The sequence below is a fragment of the Heterodontus francisci genome, chromosome 36 (assembly GCF_036365525.1).
Source record: "Heterodontus francisci isolate sHetFra1 chromosome 36, sHetFra1.hap1, whole genome shotgun sequence".
Classification (NCBI taxonomy): Eukaryota; Metazoa; Chordata; class Chondrichthyes; order Heterodontiformes; family Heterodontidae; genus Heterodontus; species Heterodontus francisci.
Window position 1 is genome coordinate 33,238,574 of NC_090406.1, and position 16,936 is coordinate 33,255,509.

Below are 16,936 nucleotides of genomic sequence, written 5' to 3' on the forward strand. Positions count from 1 at the left end.
GAGAGAGTTTGATGAGTCTTTCAGCCTACAGAAGACCTCTGTTTACTTCATTCTTACCATTATATTAATGGCTTTTATTTTTAAGAGATCAACCAATTTGCTCCTGAATTTATGCAAAGAAAAAACAATTTTTTTTTCTCCCCTTCCTCGAAAGTGCTGACAGTTCCATGGGCCTTGGCCATTCTCTGGTGCCTTGTGCAAGTGGCCTTTCTTCATGGCCTAGCCAACTACTATCAGGAAGAGTGCAACAAATGTCCTTGGAACTGTAGCCCAAGCATCAGTCAGCACCCTAAGGAGAGGAGGCGAGGAAATAACAGGTGAATGAATTAGGCTCCATTGTTCTTGCTAAACTGGCAGTTCCTTGCGCTGAATTGGTAAATTAACTTTGCATCTTCATGCAATTGTGCACTTATTGCATATAGCTCCAGTTTATTTGATCTCATTGTTTGTTGGTACTCACCCAACATTATATTCATCCTGTGGCCTTGTGTTCGAAGTCTTGATAGGGGCAGCATATGTTGGCTCCTCAATAACTGCATTTGGAAAAGTTAAGTCAAAGATTTATGTTGAAAAACAGCCATTAAATAGTGAACAAAAGAAAGCTACTACACTCATTACAATCCAACTCCTCACTATAACCCAGCTCCTCACTGCATCATACAGCTACTCCTGCCAGATAGTGTGTGTACCTGATAGCTCAGGGAAACTGGATTGGATTTGGCTTTGTTACCCCATCTCCAGGGTTTGAACAGCTTGGCAACTCTAGCTCCCTAGGCTCACACATGGAGGGTGGTCTCCTCGCTGAGACAACAGGGCAGCGATGGAACCTTGTAACCCAGCAAAGAGGCAATGCCGTTAGTTGAGGAGGGAAAGTTGGAATTAAATGAATGTTACCTTCACATATGTTTGAAGGAGAAGGATTCTGTGATACAAGTGGCTGCTGGAGCTGAGAAATTTGTCCCCTTAGCATTCCTTACTTCTGGCAGTGAGATACAAAGAGAACTTACAGCACAGAAACAGGCCACTCAGTCTTCCCGGTTCATGTCAGTGTTTTCCCTCCACACAAGCAAACAGTTCAAGTCACAGTTACACACCATGTTCCCATATCCCTTCAACCTCTTTTTCCTTTATCTGCCTATCCAATCTAATCTTGAATGTTGACACAGTTTCTCCCTCAACCACTTAACTGTGGAAATGAATTCCACATCCTCACAATTCTCCGCCCTCCTTTCTAAATCTCTGACATTTAATTCTTGATCTTTGGCTCCTTATTCTTGACCGCTCAACAACTAGACATGATGGAATTAAGTAATGGCAGGCTCCAATGGTGCTGATATTTATGTTGCTCTCACCGAAGACAATAACAAAAACTATTGGCTGAATCTTCCCAGCCCTGTGGTGGTGGGCTTGGAGGTGGGCGGGCTGGGAAAATAGTGGGGAACTGCGTCAGGACAGCTCCCCAACACATTCCCGCTGCTGGGGAAGTTTCCCAGGGGTGGCCTGGGAAACAGACTGGCTGTCCACTCCACCGAGGCAGGTAGCCAATTTGCATATTTTAGGCCCCTAATTAGGGGTGATTTAAAGGGTTTGCTGGCATTTTGCCGGTGGTTTTCCCAGTTGCATGCGGAAGCCGTCAGCTTAATGGAGGCAGTCTCCCTGCGGCAGTCCAGGGTTGGGGGGGTGGGGGGGTGGGGGGGGGGGGGGGGAGTGTGGCGTTATTGGAACTAGAGGCTGCATTCAATGGGGAAGAGCACCGCACTAATAAGCGCCCACAACTGTGGCGGGGCAGTGCTCATTAGTGTGGGGGGCTTTCTCCCTCCTGTCCAACGGCACTAATCCTTTTGACCCTGCTTATATCTCTCATTTGTGGCCTGTGACGAGGAATGGAGGTGCCCTCGTACCTCCCTACATACTTGGCAGCACCCACCTCTAAAAGTGGGGGTGCCATTCTTTTAGCGCTAGATTGCCTCCTGTTGGCTCTCCTGACTCAGGAAACACCCACCATCCCTAATTGGATGGCGAGTGCAGAGGCGGCCTATCAGGAGGCTGTCTCCGGGAAAATAGCTCCACAGTCTGGCTCCTGGCAAGTCCGGCCTCAAGACCCCCATTTGGCTCCCACATCAGGGTCCTGGAGCCATGGCACAATCCTGCTCTGTGTCTTCAGGTCGGTCTTGGAGCCAGCAGCACCATCTAATTTCATGTACAGCACTGGACCCAGGTCAGGGCTTCCGCCAGCAGCAGAGAGTCAGATAAATGATGTATTAAAACCCATTCACAAACAATAACTTGCACTATGCCAAACCAAATCTATTCATTGCTGTGAAGGATGGTTGTTAGAGTCAATCAGTGAAAACTAAAATAGCTAAGCTGGGTGCAAGCTTAGATTCTGCTCCAGGAACTGGCTGATTACCCACTGGTACTCACCATAAGTGGACTTGGAGGCTGCAGGTCTGACCTCCATCTCTGACACTGGCTTTTTATTTGGCTTTAAGCTGGAAAAAGAGTGAGAAACATGGGTTATCTCTGGTCAGCAAAAGCAAAGCAGGATTGGGTTTCGGCACCAATTCAACACAGAACAAATATCACAAAGCGCAGAAATTAACACTGGAATGCTAACCATTTGCATGTACAATTCCCTTTGTTCACTATTTTAATGGAGGAGTTATTTCATTTTAAATGGGTTAATGTCTTAGGCACAAGGGCAAACAAATACAGAGCTGTTAGGGGTTTGTATATTATTTTTCACTGGCTTTACTGTTGTTGGCTATCAACCAGTCTGGGTTTCAATAGCTTAACCCTTACAGACTGGAGAGATGTTGACCAATGGGCTCAGGGGCTCAATGCTGAGTGGATATTGGACCCTTCCCCTTGGTTTCTTAGTGATAAGATGTAGTAGTCATGGTGTTAGTATTGGAAATGAATATAACTGGAAATGGAAGATACAGTAAAGTGGCCTCCCCATCCATTGCTCTGCTCTGCATAGTGACCACTACCTTCCATTGCTGTACTCTATATAAAGTGGCCTCTATCTTCAAGTGCTCCACCCTGTAAAACAGGACCTTCCATTGCACTGTTCTGAAAATACCTACCTTCCATTGCTCTTCATTGTGTTGGTAGGATCCACCGCAATGCGTTTTGACTGGTTCTCACGGGGAGAATCTGTACGTTCTGGCTCCATGTCTGAAAGATCTGTGCAGTAAATACAGATAATCTGAACAATTTGAGAACTGAAGTTTTATTCTCAATCTCTTTTGGAAAGGAAGTCACATTTTTGTTTCTTTTGACAAGAGTCACCACTCGATGGGATAAGGGGCAGGCAATGTGGTTTTTAATTGGACTATCTAGAAGTTTCTGAAAGGAAAGTTGGACATCATAAGCCTCGTTTTTATAGTTTTCCTTCTTGCAGCTCTGTCTTGTGGACAGAAAATTTAAAACTCAAACCTCGATCTGACTTCCACGCCCCAATTTCCCTCCAACATCTAACTCTGCCCTTGCCCAGTTTGCACTGGGCAGTAGGTGACATGTCGAATTTTTAAAACGAAAAGATATCACACTGGAAATTACTGTCTGTGATATTAACATATAACTATTGGTCATTCCTCTGCGATCTGTTTTAGTGGAGGTGTTGGTCCATTTATTTTAGATAGGCCCGACAAACATATTAACCACCTGCATGCTAATATTGCAATGGAATTTCTAGATATTAGTACAATTCATAATAGGACTTAATTGATAGAAGTAAAGTGAAAATAAGAGCAGGCAGAGACAATGTAGAAATTGGGGGACAGAATGAGCAGAATGTAAAAACTTCTCTGGGGTAGCAGGGATAACTAAATTACCAGCACAGAGTCTAAGAGCCAAATGGCCTCCTTCTAGGAACATAGGAAGATATGAACAGGAGTAGGCCATTCAGCCCCTCGAGCCTATCCCGCCATTCAATGAGATCATGGCTGATCCACGGCCTAGCTCCATATACCTGCCTTTGGCCCATATCCCTTAATATCTTTGCTGAACAAAAATCTATCTCAGATTTAAAATTAACAACTGTTCTAGCTTCAACTGTTGTTTGTGGGAGAGAGTTCCAAACCTCTACCACCCTGTGTGTGAAGAAGTCTTCCTAACATCTCTCCTGAACGGTCTGGTCCTAATTTTTAGACTATGCCCTTAGTTTTAGAATCTCCAACCAGTGGAAATAGTTTCTTTATCAAGCCTGTCTTTTCCTGTTAATATCTTGAAGACTTCGATCAGATAACCCCTTAACCTTCTAAATTCTAGCGAAAACAGGCCTAATTTGTGTAATCTCTCCTCATAACTTAACCCCTGTAGTCCAAGTATCATTCTTGTAAACCTACGTTGCACTCCCTCCAAGGCCAATATATCCTTCCTAAGGTGTGGTGCAAAGAACCGCTCACACTACTCCAAGTGGGGTCTAACCAGGGTTTTGTATAGCTGTAGCATAACCTCTGTGTCTTTATACTCCAATCCTCTAGATATAAAGACTAGCATTCCATTAGCCTTTTTGATTATTTTCTGCACTTGCTCGTGGCATTTTAAAGATCTATGCACCTGAACCCCCAAGTCTCTTTGGACATCCACTGTACTTAACCACTTCCCATTTAGAAAGTACCCTGCTCTATCCTTTTTTGGTCCAAAATGGATAATCTCACACTTGCCTGTATTGAAATCCATCTGCCACAGTTTTGCCCACTCACCTAGTCTGTCAATATCTCTTTGCAATTTTATGCTATCATCTAGACTGTCTGCAATGCCACCTAACTTTGTATCATCAGCAAATTTGGATATATGACTTACTATGCCATCATCCAAGTCGTTAATGAATAATGTGAATAATTGTGGCCCCAACACAGTTCCCTGCGGAACACCACTAGTCACATCCTGCCAATCAGAGAACTTACCCATTATCCCCACTCTCTGTCACCTACCACTCAAGCAACTTTCTAACCATGTCAATAATTTGCCCGCAACTCCATGGGCTTCTACCTTAGTTAGTCTCCTATGTGGGACTTTATCAAATGCCTTCTGGAAGTCCATATAAATAACATCCATACACATTCCCCTGTCCACTACCTTAGTCACGTCTTCAAAAAATTCAATGAGATTTGTCAGGCATGACCTTCCCATCATGAATCCATGCTGGCTGTCCCTGATTAACTGAAATTTTTCTAGGTGTTCAGTCACCCTATCCTTGATTATAGACTCCAGCAACTTGCCCACCACAGATGTCAGACTAACTGGTCTGTAATTTCCTTGAAAGCTCTTCTTCCGTCGCCTCCGCCTCCGCCTCCGGGCTCACTTCTTGACCAGGAGTCCTCCCCCCGACGAGCAGACCCATTCATCCGCCTCCAGCATTCTCCCGCCACCTGGACCCCTCCCCCTGGCCTCTTACCCGCTCTTGATCTTTTCATTGAAAACTGTCAGCAAGACGTTGGTCATCTCAATTTCTCTGCCCCCCTCACTCACTCTAACCTGTCCCCCTCTGAACTTGAGGCTCTTCGTTCTCTCAGGTCTAACCCCAACATGGTCATTAAACCTGCAGACAAGGGTGGTGCTGTTGTTGTATGGCGTACCGACTTCTACCCTGCAGAGGCTCAGCGCCAACTCTCAGGCATTTCTTCCTACCTCCCTCTGGACCATGACCCCACCACCGAACATCAAGCCACTGTCCAAAGGACCGTCACTGACCTCATCTCCTCTGGAGATCTTCCCTCTACAGCTTCCAACCTCATAGTTCCGCAACCCCGGACAGCCCGCTTCCACCTCCTTCCCAAAATCCACAAACAGGACTGTCCTGGTAGACCCATTGTGTCAGCCTGCTCCTGCCCCACTGAACTTATTTCTTCCTATCTTGACTCTATCTTTTCTCCTCTGGTCCAGTCTCTTCCCACTTACATCTGTGACTCTTCTGACGCCCTACATCATTTTGACAATTTCCAGTTTCCTGGCCCCAACTGCCTTCTCTTCACTATAGACATCCAATCTCTCCACACCTCCATCCCCCACCAGGATGGTTTGAGGGCTCTCCGCTTCTTCCTTGAACAGAGGCCCAACCAGTCCCCATCCACCACCACCCTCCTCTGCCTGGCTGAACTTGAAATCACATTGAACAACTTCTCCTTCACCTCCACTCACTTCCTTCAAGTAAAAGGTGTTGCTGTGGGTACCCTCATGGGTCCTAGTTATGCCTGTCTTTTTGTGGGATATGTCGAACATTCCTTGTTCCAGTCCTACTCAGGCCCCCTCCCCCAACTCTTTTTCTGGTACATTGATGACTGTATCGGTGCCATTTCCTGCTCCCGCCCCGAACTGGAAAACGTTATCAACTTTGCTTCTAATTTCCGTCCTTCTCTCACCTTTACATGGCCCATCTCCGATACTTCCCTTCCCTTCCTCGACTTCTCTATCTCCATCTCTGGGGATAGACTAATATCCATTATAAGCCCACCGACTCCCACAGCTACCTCGACTACACTTCTTAACACCCTGCCTCCTGTAAGGCCTCCATTCCATTCTCCCAGTTTCTCCGTCTCCGATGCATCTGCTCTGATGATGCTACCTTCCATGACAGCGCTTCTGATATGTCTTCCTTTTTCCTCAACCGAGGATTCCCCCCCAGTGATTGACAGGGCCCTCAACTGTGTCCAGCCCATTTCCCGCACATCTACACTCACCCCTTCCCCTCCCTCCCAGAACTGCGACAGGGTTCCCCTTGTCCTCACTTTCCGCCCCATCAGCCTCCATATCCAAAGGATCATCCTCCGCCATTTCTGCCACCTCCAGCGTGATGCCACTATCAAACGCATCTTCCCCTCCCTTCCCCTGTCAGCATTCCGAAGGGATCATTCCCTCCGTGACACCCTGGTCCACTCTTCCATTACCCCCACCACCTTGTCCCATTCCCATGGCACCTTCCCCTGCAATCGCAGGAGGTGTAATACCTGCCCATTTACCTCCTCTCTCCTCACTATCCCAGGCCCCAAACACTCCTTTCAGGTGAAGCAGTGATTTACTTGTACTTCTTTCAATGTAGAATACTGTATTCGCTGCTCACAATGTGGTCTCCTCTACACTGGGGAGACCAAACGCAGACTGGGTGACCGCTTTGCGGAATACCTCCGCTCAGTCCGCAAGCAGGACCCCAAGCTTCTGGTTGCTTTCAACACTCCCCCCTGCTCTCATGCTCACATCTCTGTCCTGGGATTGCTGCAGTGTTCCAGTGAACATCAACGCAAGCTCGAGGAACAGCATCTCATTTACCAATTAGGCACACTACAGCCTGCTGGACTGAACATTGAGTTCAATGATTTCAGAGCATGACGGGCCCCCCATTTTACTTTTATTTTTAGTTTTTTTTTCTTTTTTCTTTTTTTATATATATATTTTTTGTGTTTATTTTATTTCATTTTAGTTTGTTCAGTTTGTTTACCCACTGTTTTTTTTCATGTTTGTACTTGCGGCAGTTCAATATTCAGTCCGTTAACACCCTATCTGTACTAATGCTTTGTCTTTCAACACACCATTAACATATTGTTTGCCTTTGCTCCATGACCTTCTGGTCAGTTTTTCTGTGACCTTGTCCTATTTACATCTCCTCCTTTGTTATCTCTTGCCCCACCCCCACTTTACTTGCTTATAACCTTTTACATTTCTAATATTTGCCAGTTCTGAAGAAGGGTGACTGACCTGAAACGTTAACTCTGCTTCTCTCTCCACAAATGCTGCCAGACCTGCTGAGTATTTCCAGCATCCGCAGTATTTTGCTTTTATATTACTGTAATTTCCTTGGTTCCCCCTTTCACCCTTCTTAAAAAGTGGAGTGACATGTGCAACTTTCCAATCCATAGGGACCACTCCTGAATCTAGGGAACTCTGAAAGACTATAGTTAGGGCATCTACAATGTGCTCCCCTACTTCCTTTAACACCCTCGGATGGAAACCATCAGGTCCTGGGGATTTCTCACTCTTTAGTTCCATTAATTTCCTTGTTACTGATGTTTTACTTACGTTAATTGTATTAAGTCCCTGTCCCCTATCGGCGATTAATTTTTTTGGGACTTCCAGCAAGTTATCCTCCTTTTCAACTGTAAATACTGAGGCAAAGTAATTGTTCAACATGTCTGCCATTTCCCCATTATCAATGACAATATCTCCATTTTCAGCTTTTAGTGGACCTACATTGCTTTTGACCACCCACTTTCCCTTTACGTAACTATAAAATTTCTTCTTATTGATTTTGATGTCCCTTGTGCTGTAACCATTCTGTTTCTATGATTCTGTAACTTTGGTGGAAAATCAGCAGAAACCCTGAAGAAAAGGAGTAAACAGCCATTTATATTGTTTTTCAGCAGTTTCCACTGATCTTCTACCAAAGTTACAATAGGAAATTGTGAAAGCAACATGGAAATTCTGTCAAGTAGAATTTATCTTAGCTGTATATTCTTTTTCTTTTCTTTCTTTTGGGCCTCCTTATCTCGAGAGACAATGGATACGCGCCTGGAGGTGGTCAGTGGTTTGTGAAGCAGCGCCTGGAGTGGCTATAAAGGCCAATTCTGGAGTGACAGGCTCTTCCACAGGTGCTGCAGAGAAATTTGTTTGTTGGGGCTGTTGCACAGTTGGCTCTCCCCTTGCGCCTCTGTCTTTTTTCCTGCCAACTACTAAGTCTCTTCGACTCGCCACAATTTAGCCCTGTCTTTATGGCTGCCCGCCATATATTAGAGCTGTATATTAGAGCAGACTTATTAGTGTAATGTTAGCGTGTGTTTCAGTGCCACATTTTTTCTTTTTTTTTACTAACTTGTTTCTTTCCCCCTCTTGTTTCTTTCTTAAACCCTTTACTTTGTGTTTGGACAGCTGTTATCCTGTCATTCACAGCTCATCCAGACACATCTTTTGTTTCTTTACTTGTCCTATTACCACTCCTTTTGGCTTTGCGCCATGAAACCTATTGTCATTTAATCTGTCCTACCCTCCAACCTATCACAGACCTTCCCTTTTTGTTCTTCTTCCACCCCTCCGCCCTTTCGCTTGCTCAAAACCTATTGCATTTCTAACTTTTGACAGTTCTGGTGACAGGTCACAGACCTGAAACATTAACGATGTTTTTCTCTCCACAGATGGTATAATAATAACAGGTTTGTGGTTTGCTCGCTTACCTTCTAGGCCAGAGCTGTTATCCTCACTGTCCACCAGCTCTGGAACACTGACCAGAAACTGTTCATTATCCCGAAGGACCACCAACCTCAGCTCTCCCTCTGACTTCTCAATTAGTGTCCTTGTATCTTCCAACGATATATTCTCAGTCACTATACCATTAATCTAGACAAACAGAGAAAATGGTGCATCGCTGTCACCTCCACTAACATTAATCCATTAGGCAATGATTGGATTAAGATATAAGGGGTCGGACAAACTGATTTTCATTATCTGTTTCTCTTTTCATCCAACGTCCTCTAGCAACTCTTGCCCTCACAATAGTTGTAGTCAGTAATTCAGTTCTGATGAAAGGTCACAAACCTGAAACGTTAACTCTGCTTCTCCCTCCACAGATGCTGCCTGACTTGCTGAGTATTTCCAGCACTTTTTGTTTTTATCACAGGAAATCCATGGTGGTTTAAGATAAAGGGGGGAATGGAGAGCTGAAACCATCAGACAATGGCTCTATAGGATTGATCCCACACTGCTAGTGGGGAGCAGTGCTTTCAGGGAACACAGGTCAAGGAATTCATCCTATGGATTTGTAGTTCTGTCATTAACCCATTCATCCTGTGATTCTCAGATCGAAGCTCTTTGTGAGCGCTGCTTTCAACTGATAATGTGACATCGCTGAATCTCTCCTTTGATGGGCTGGATCCCCTCCTAGAGATCTGAAATTATCATTAATTAATAGCTCTTTGACCTTTGAAAATGAATATTTTACCTTCAGTATGATGTCTCCCTCCTTTAAGATCCCTTCCTTTGAGGCAAGACCACCCGATGACATGTGTTTAATGAATATTTGACTCCCCAACCTCAAGCCGTATTCTGTGGGGAAAAATGGTGCACAAAGGTACTTAGGAATTCACCTGTTGAACTGACCAGAAATGCTGATAACCCTTGAATATTAACAAGACTTCAAACACATCTCCCTGCTCTTGTGAAGTCCAATTATTCTTTTCAGGAGAAGTTTATCAAGAGCAAAACAATAGTCTAACAACACAAATGTGTGACTGCACTCTGCACCTCACTGTGCAAGACTTACTCAGATACGTTAGCTGCAGGGGATAACTGCAAAATTAAAACCTTACAGGTACATAAATGACACAAGTGTACATTCCACACCATACCTGAACTAACGCCTCATAGAGGAAAATGGAGAGAAAAGGGAAAGAGAGAGAAATGGTGGGGAAGGGACCAGAAAGAAAAGCAGGTAAGGGAAAGAAGTGTGTTGAGTAGAAGAAAAAGAAAAAAAAAGTGAACCTAGTGATGCTGGGAAGCAGCCCAGATCACTTTAAGAAGGAACAACACTAAAGTGCCTAATAGGCTGTTATATATTACACAGTGTGCACTGTTTTTTTTTAGAGACACAGCACTGAAACAGGCCCTTCAGCCCACCGAGTCTGTGCCGACCAACAACCACCCATTTATACCAATCCTACTTTAACTGCATATGCTCTACCACATCCCCACCAAAAAGACAAATGATCTAAAAGACAATGGCCTAGAATTTCCACAAAGTGAACACTTACACCTGAAAGAAAAAATCTGCAAAGGCAATTAGATGTGGATTTCCTGGGTTTGCACATGTGCATTCCCACTCGTGCTGTCATTGCCGTAAAACACATGAAAAATGTGTGTGACCTATCCTGGAATCTCTTGTACAGTCTTTAAAAAGATATCAGCCCGCACTTCAGCAGTAGACTGGAGGACAACAAGTAAATGAGGAACAACACTTGGCTCATTCACTTCACTCTCAAACACCATCACTACATGTCATCTCAATATTGCGATTGTACTTTTACAGAAGAATGACCACAAAAGCACCATCTGTACCCAGCAGGGCAGGGCCCCATTCCAAAAATAAATACAGAAATTACAGAGGCAGACATCCAAGCCTTTCTCCGGCAGATTCAAGGCAGGAGGCATACACTCCCCTGATTTGGGTGCCATCAAGCCTACTAGGAATGTAACTCGTGCTGCCTGGAGTGAGGTGACACTCGCCTGAGTGCCAATTCCCTCACACCAGAACTGGAGACCAGTACCCCAACAAAACCTCAATGACCTCACCAATGCAGGCAGGGTAACACACTGGGTACTCTCTCTGTTGCTTGGTTACCCCACCCTAAACAATAGCTCATTCTTCACCTTCTTCAATTCAGTGTCAAATTTTCTTTGCTAACACTCTTGCGAATTGCGTTGGGTTGTTTTACTGTGTTATAGGTGCTATATAAATGCGAGTTAGCATGGTTGTAAAGCAACACTTGCAAAATAACCCTTCACAGTGCAGCCTGGTGATGGCAGCTCTAACTTGGAAACATAAAATGACAGAGATATTAGCCCAGATATTGCGGGGTTAATGACAGCTAGATTGTTTGTGTTCACCATCATTACTTCACTGAAACTGACAACAACTTAGGGAGTCCACACATGTGCAGAATAATGCAGAAATCCAAAAGTTGCTGTCAGTGATTCTATGCTATTCCAGAGGGTGCGCTGTTGAGGCACCCTCCGACGGCAATCAATGGGAAATCTATGAATTGAGGAGAACTTCAATTCTTACGCCATTATTTTTGTTGTAAAAATTCTTGAGAAAGTTATACCTTGCTGGATGAGGTGTAACTGGGTTTTTTAATGCCGTACTAAGTTCATAATTACTGTTAAAGACACTCACTGGCCCTGAAAAGTTAATTTTATAGTTGTGGAATGTCAAATTTCTTCAAATGACACAAAAATTCCATATCTTTTAAAATAATTTTGTGAAAGTTTGTTTATGATATTTTAGCCCTAGGCCCAACCATCTTCAGCTGCTTCATCAATGACCTTCCTTCAATCATAAGGTCAGAAGTGGGGATGTTCGCTGATGATTGCACAATGTTCAGCAACATTCGCGACCCCTCAGATACTGAAGCAGTCCGTGTAGAAATGCAGCAGGACCTGGACAATATCCAGGGCTGCTAAGTGGCAAGTAACATTCGTGCCACACAAGTGCCAGGCAATGACCATCTCCAAAAAGAGAGAATCTAACCATCTCGTCTTGACATTCAATGGCATTACTATCGCTGAATCCCCCACTATCAACATCGTAGGGGTTACCATTGACCAGAAACTGAACTGGAGTAGCCATATAAATACCATGGCAACAAGAGCAGGTCAGAGGCTAGGTATCCTGTGGCAAGTAACTCACCTCCTGACTCCCCAAAGCCTGTCCACAAGGCACAAGTCAGGAGTGTGATGGAATACTCTCCACTTGCCTGGATGGGTGCAGCTCTAACAACACTCAAGAAGCTCGACACCTTCCAGGAAAAAACAGCCCGCTTGATTGGCACAAAAACATTCACTCCCTCCACCACTGACGCACAGTGGCAGCAGTGTGTACCATCTACAAGCTGCACTAAAGCAATGCACCAAGGCTCCTTAGACAGCACCTTCCAAACCCGTGACCTCAACCACCTAGAAGGACAAGGGCAGCAAATGCATGGGAACATCACCACCTGCAAGTTCCCCTCCAAGTCACACACCATCCTGACTTGGAACTATATCGCCGTTCCTTCACTGTCGCTGGATCAAAATCTTGGAACTCCCTTCCTAACAGCACTGTGGGTGTACCTACTGCTCATGGACTGCAACGGTTCAAGAAGGCAGCTCACCACCACCTTCTCTAGGGCAATTAGTGATGGGCAATAAATGCTGGCCTAGCCAGCGACATCCACATCCCATGAATGAATTTTAAAAAATCTTCTATCTCAATCCAATCATAACAATTTATTTCGCTATCTGAACTATTTAAATTAAATGTGAAGTGATTCAGTGTTTTTAATTTCCTGCCTTACTCTCTGTGAGAATATTTCAATGTGATTAGATGCTTGTTCTGCTTGCTGACATCACTGCTGCTGATGCCTGGAGATCTCCTTAGTTTAGTTTAGTTTAGAGATACAGCACTGAAACAGGCCCTTCGGCCCACCGAGTCTGTGCCGACTATCAACCACCCATTTATACTAATCCTACACTAATTCCATATTCCTACCACATTCCCACCTGTCCCTATATTTCCCTACCACCCACCTATACTAGGGGCAATTGCTAATGGCCAATTAACCTATCAACCTTCAAGTCTTTGGCATGTGGAAGGAAACCGGAGCACCCGGAGGAAACCCACACAGACACAGGGAGAACTTGCAAACTCCACACAGGCAGTACCCAGAATTGAACCCGGGTCGCTGGAGCTGTGAGGCTGCGGTGCTAACCACTGCGCCACTGTGCCGCCCCTTAACTTGGCACAAGATTTAAACTGCTGTCAGGAATGAGGAAACTGTGCCACGGAGATTGCTTGATCTTTGTGGGCAGCTTTCTTCAAGGTCAGCAGTGAATGCCAATACTTTGCCGCTGATGGCAAAATTCAGCCCAATTAAATAAATGGGCAAGACTGTCGCAAATGAATTTCAATGTAGGTAAAAATGAGGCCCTCCACTTTGGACCTAATAAGCACAGAACAGGGTATTTTCTAAATGGTGAAAAGCTAGAAACTAGAAGTCCAAAGAGACTTAGGGATTTAGGTACATAGATCATTAAAATATATGGACAGGTACAGAAAGCAATCAAAAAAGCTAATGGAATGCTGGCTTTTATATCTAGAGGAATAGAATACAAGGGGGTAGAAGTCATACTTCAGCTATACAGTGCCCTGGTTAGACCACACCCTGTGGAGCAGTTCTGGGCACCACACCTTAGGAATGATATATTGGTCTTGGAGGAATTGCAGAGTAGATTTACCAGAATGATACCTGGATTCAAAGAATTAAATTACAATGAGAGATTACACAAATGAGAGTTATATTCCCTGGAATATATAAGGTTAAGGGGAGACTTATTTATTTATTTTATTTAGCGATACAGCGCTGAAACAGGCCCTTCGGCCCACCGAGTCTGTGCCGACCATCAACCACCCATTTATACTAATCCTACACTAATCCCATATTCCTACCACCTACCTATACTAGGGGCAATTTACAATGGCCAATTTACTTATCAACCTGCAAATCTTTGGCTGTGGGAGGAAACCGGAGTACCCGGCGAAAACCCACGCTGTCACAGGGAGAACTTGCAAACTCCGCACAGGCAGTACCCAGAACTGAACCCGGGTCGCTGGAGCTGTAAGGCTGCGGTGCTAACCACTGCGCCACTTACTTGATTGAAGTTTTCAAAATATTAAGGGGAACTGATAGGGTAGATAGAGAGAAACTATTTCCGCTAGCTGGGGAGTCTAGGACTAGGGTCTGAAAATTAGAGCCAGGCCTTTCAGAGTGAAATTCGGAAACATTTCTACACACATAGGGTGGTAGAAGTTTGGAACTCTCTTCTGCAATTGGTGATTGATGCTCCAGTTGTAAACCCCTCACCCCTTTAGAGGAAAAAGCCACGGTGCTAGTTGGCACTCGCTCAGCTTTTGCGGCAGGAGATGTTGAGGTCAGTGGCAACTTGCCCATGCTGGTAGTGACCGAGTACTTACACCATCCCCTGCAGTCACATCTAATGTCATAATTTTTCCAAAAATGTCTGCCCTGAAGATGATTTAAAGTGAGCAACACGAATTACAGCAAGCAGCACTAATGGTGATTGAGAGTGTGCAATGTTAGAAATACTTCTTCACTTGAAATTCTGGTTTTCCATTGACAGAAATCTCACCTTCATTAGTATTATTTTTAATAAGGTAACTCTTGATGGGTTTCTTTATGGCATGGTCATGCTGGCTGTTGGGGTGCTCAAACTCATCATAGTGACTCCCAGTTGGGCTGTGTTCTCGTCCATACTCCCTATCATTGTAATCCTGACTGTTGTGTCGATGGTTGTAGCCCCTAGAAGGGCTGGGACTTCGTTCGTAACTCCTTGAGGGACTGGGACTTCGATCGTAGCTCCTTGAGGGACTAGGACTTCGATCGTAGCTCCTTGAGGGACTAGGACTTCGATCGTAGCTCCTTGAGGGACTAGGACTTCGATTGTAGCTGTGGTTTCTTCCAAAGTCCCGGTCATGGTCACGACTGTGATAGTAGTCCTCATGGTACAGATTTTGGTTCTGGATCCTTCTTAGGTTCCTGCCAGCTGGATCATAGTCCTCATCCTCATCTGAGGCATCATTGTGTGCATAGTCTGATCGATTTGAACGGTTGGAATGGTAGGAGCCTGTTGGTGGTGCTGTGTTAGTTGCAGGTAGCTGTACTATACGGGGCCTCTTCAGTGTCTTAAAAGAAAGTGCATAGCCATTAGTTAGCATAAGATTACCCAGCATCTGAGTCAAACAAGCACCTACACATAAAAACTGGGACTATCCAAAACAACATAACATGCAAATCGAGCTAGTTTAAGATGAGAAAGATAGGAGTCAGAACGGAGGTTGGCCAAAAACGTTTCACCCAAAGTATAATAGAATTGTAGAATGAATTACTGGAGAAGGTTAATGAAGTGACTGGTATAAATGGATGAAGGAATGATTGGATGAGTTTCCAGCGAGAGATGGGAGGGTACATCCCACAATCTCATTTTCCCAGTGGGATTCAGCGTATGTAGTCAGTCTGGGTTGGAGAATTGGTGCTACAACATTGAAGCCCCATCTCTGACCCATGGATTAATAGAATTACTCAGTGGTGAGAAGGGCAGAAGGTGAGATTGATCTCCAAAAAGGTTCAGTTGGGCTCAATAGGCTTTTCCTGTTCCTATAAAATATTTTAACAACTTCTGTTATTTAAAAGGAGCCCAAGAAAAGGAAATCTCCCACATTTGGTGAAAATGTCACAGGATTCTCCTCGCAGATTTTTATTGACACTATACTCTTTTGTAAGTTTACAAAAGAAATATCAGGAGGATTATAGTGTGGAAAATTTCACTTTTCCTTTCAAAAATTATCTGACTTCTCATTCCATTAGCGAGTCACAGAAAGTTCTGCATTATCTTTTTAGTGGACAAAAATTAAAAGATTTAGTGGAAACCTGGCAAGAGTGAGCAGCACCCTGTCCCTTTTCTATACTTTTTAATGTATTCCTCCTGTTATCTTTCTCCTCTCCCCTCCTCATGGCTCTGACTTTTTAAATTAAATGAAATATCACGAGCATTAAAATAATGCTGATCAGAAGATCTAGACTTCAGTGCTCACAGGGTGATTGATCATGGCAGATCTCACAACTGAGTCCATATCCACACACATGTTACAGCAAGTATGACTGGATAGTGATCAGGAGAAGGCATTCTGATTGATGTTTTCCTTTTTCACCAAGGACACTGTGACCAAGCATATGAGATCCACAAGCATTACTTGATTCTTACAATATTTATAAAAGCAGTGCTCTTTATGTGTCAGCCTTGACTCAGTGGTAGCACTATCAGCTCTTGGGTTCAAGCCCCATTCCTGATGAGCACAAAACCTCAGCTGGCAATTCATTGCAGTACTGAAGGAGTGCTGCATTATCAGAGGTGCCATCTTTTGGATGAGGTATTTAACTGAGTCCCTCTTAAGTCAACGTAAAGGATACCACGGCACTATTCAAAGAAGGGCTGGGGCGTTCTGGTGTCCTGGCCAACATTTATCCCTCAATCAACAGCACTAAAACAATTTAATTGATCATTGTCTGTTTGTGGGATCTCGCTATGTGAAAACTGCCTGCCGCTTTTCCTTCAATTACAATAGTAATCTTCACTTCAAAATTACTTCATTGGCTGTGAAATGCTTTAGGAT

The 16,936-nt window shown here is 44.3% G+C and overlaps 1 protein-coding gene across 3 annotated transcripts in view; it reads right to left on the bottom strand.

The window, feature by feature from the left end:
• LOC137351733 (tight junction protein ZO-3-like) overlaps window positions 1-16,936 on the bottom strand; it is a 112,978-nt gene that overhangs the window by 25,681 nt on the left and 70,361 nt on the right. For all 3 annotated transcript variants that reach the window (XM_068016482.1, XM_068016480.1, XM_068016479.1), the window contains exons 5-10: window positions 14,896-15,448; window positions 9,935-10,038; window positions 9,171-9,333; window positions 3,090-3,189; window positions 2,425-2,492; window positions 461-533 (exon numbers count right to left, since the gene is read on the bottom strand). In XM_068016482.1, coding sequence (XP_067872583.1) covers window positions 461-533; window positions 2,425-2,492; window positions 3,090-3,189; window positions 9,171-9,333; window positions 9,935-10,038; window positions 14,896-15,448 — 1,061 coding nt within the window. The remainder of the gene's footprint in view (window positions 1-460; window positions 534-2,424; window positions 2,493-3,089; window positions 3,190-9,170; window positions 9,334-9,934; window positions 10,039-14,895; window positions 15,449-16,936) is intronic.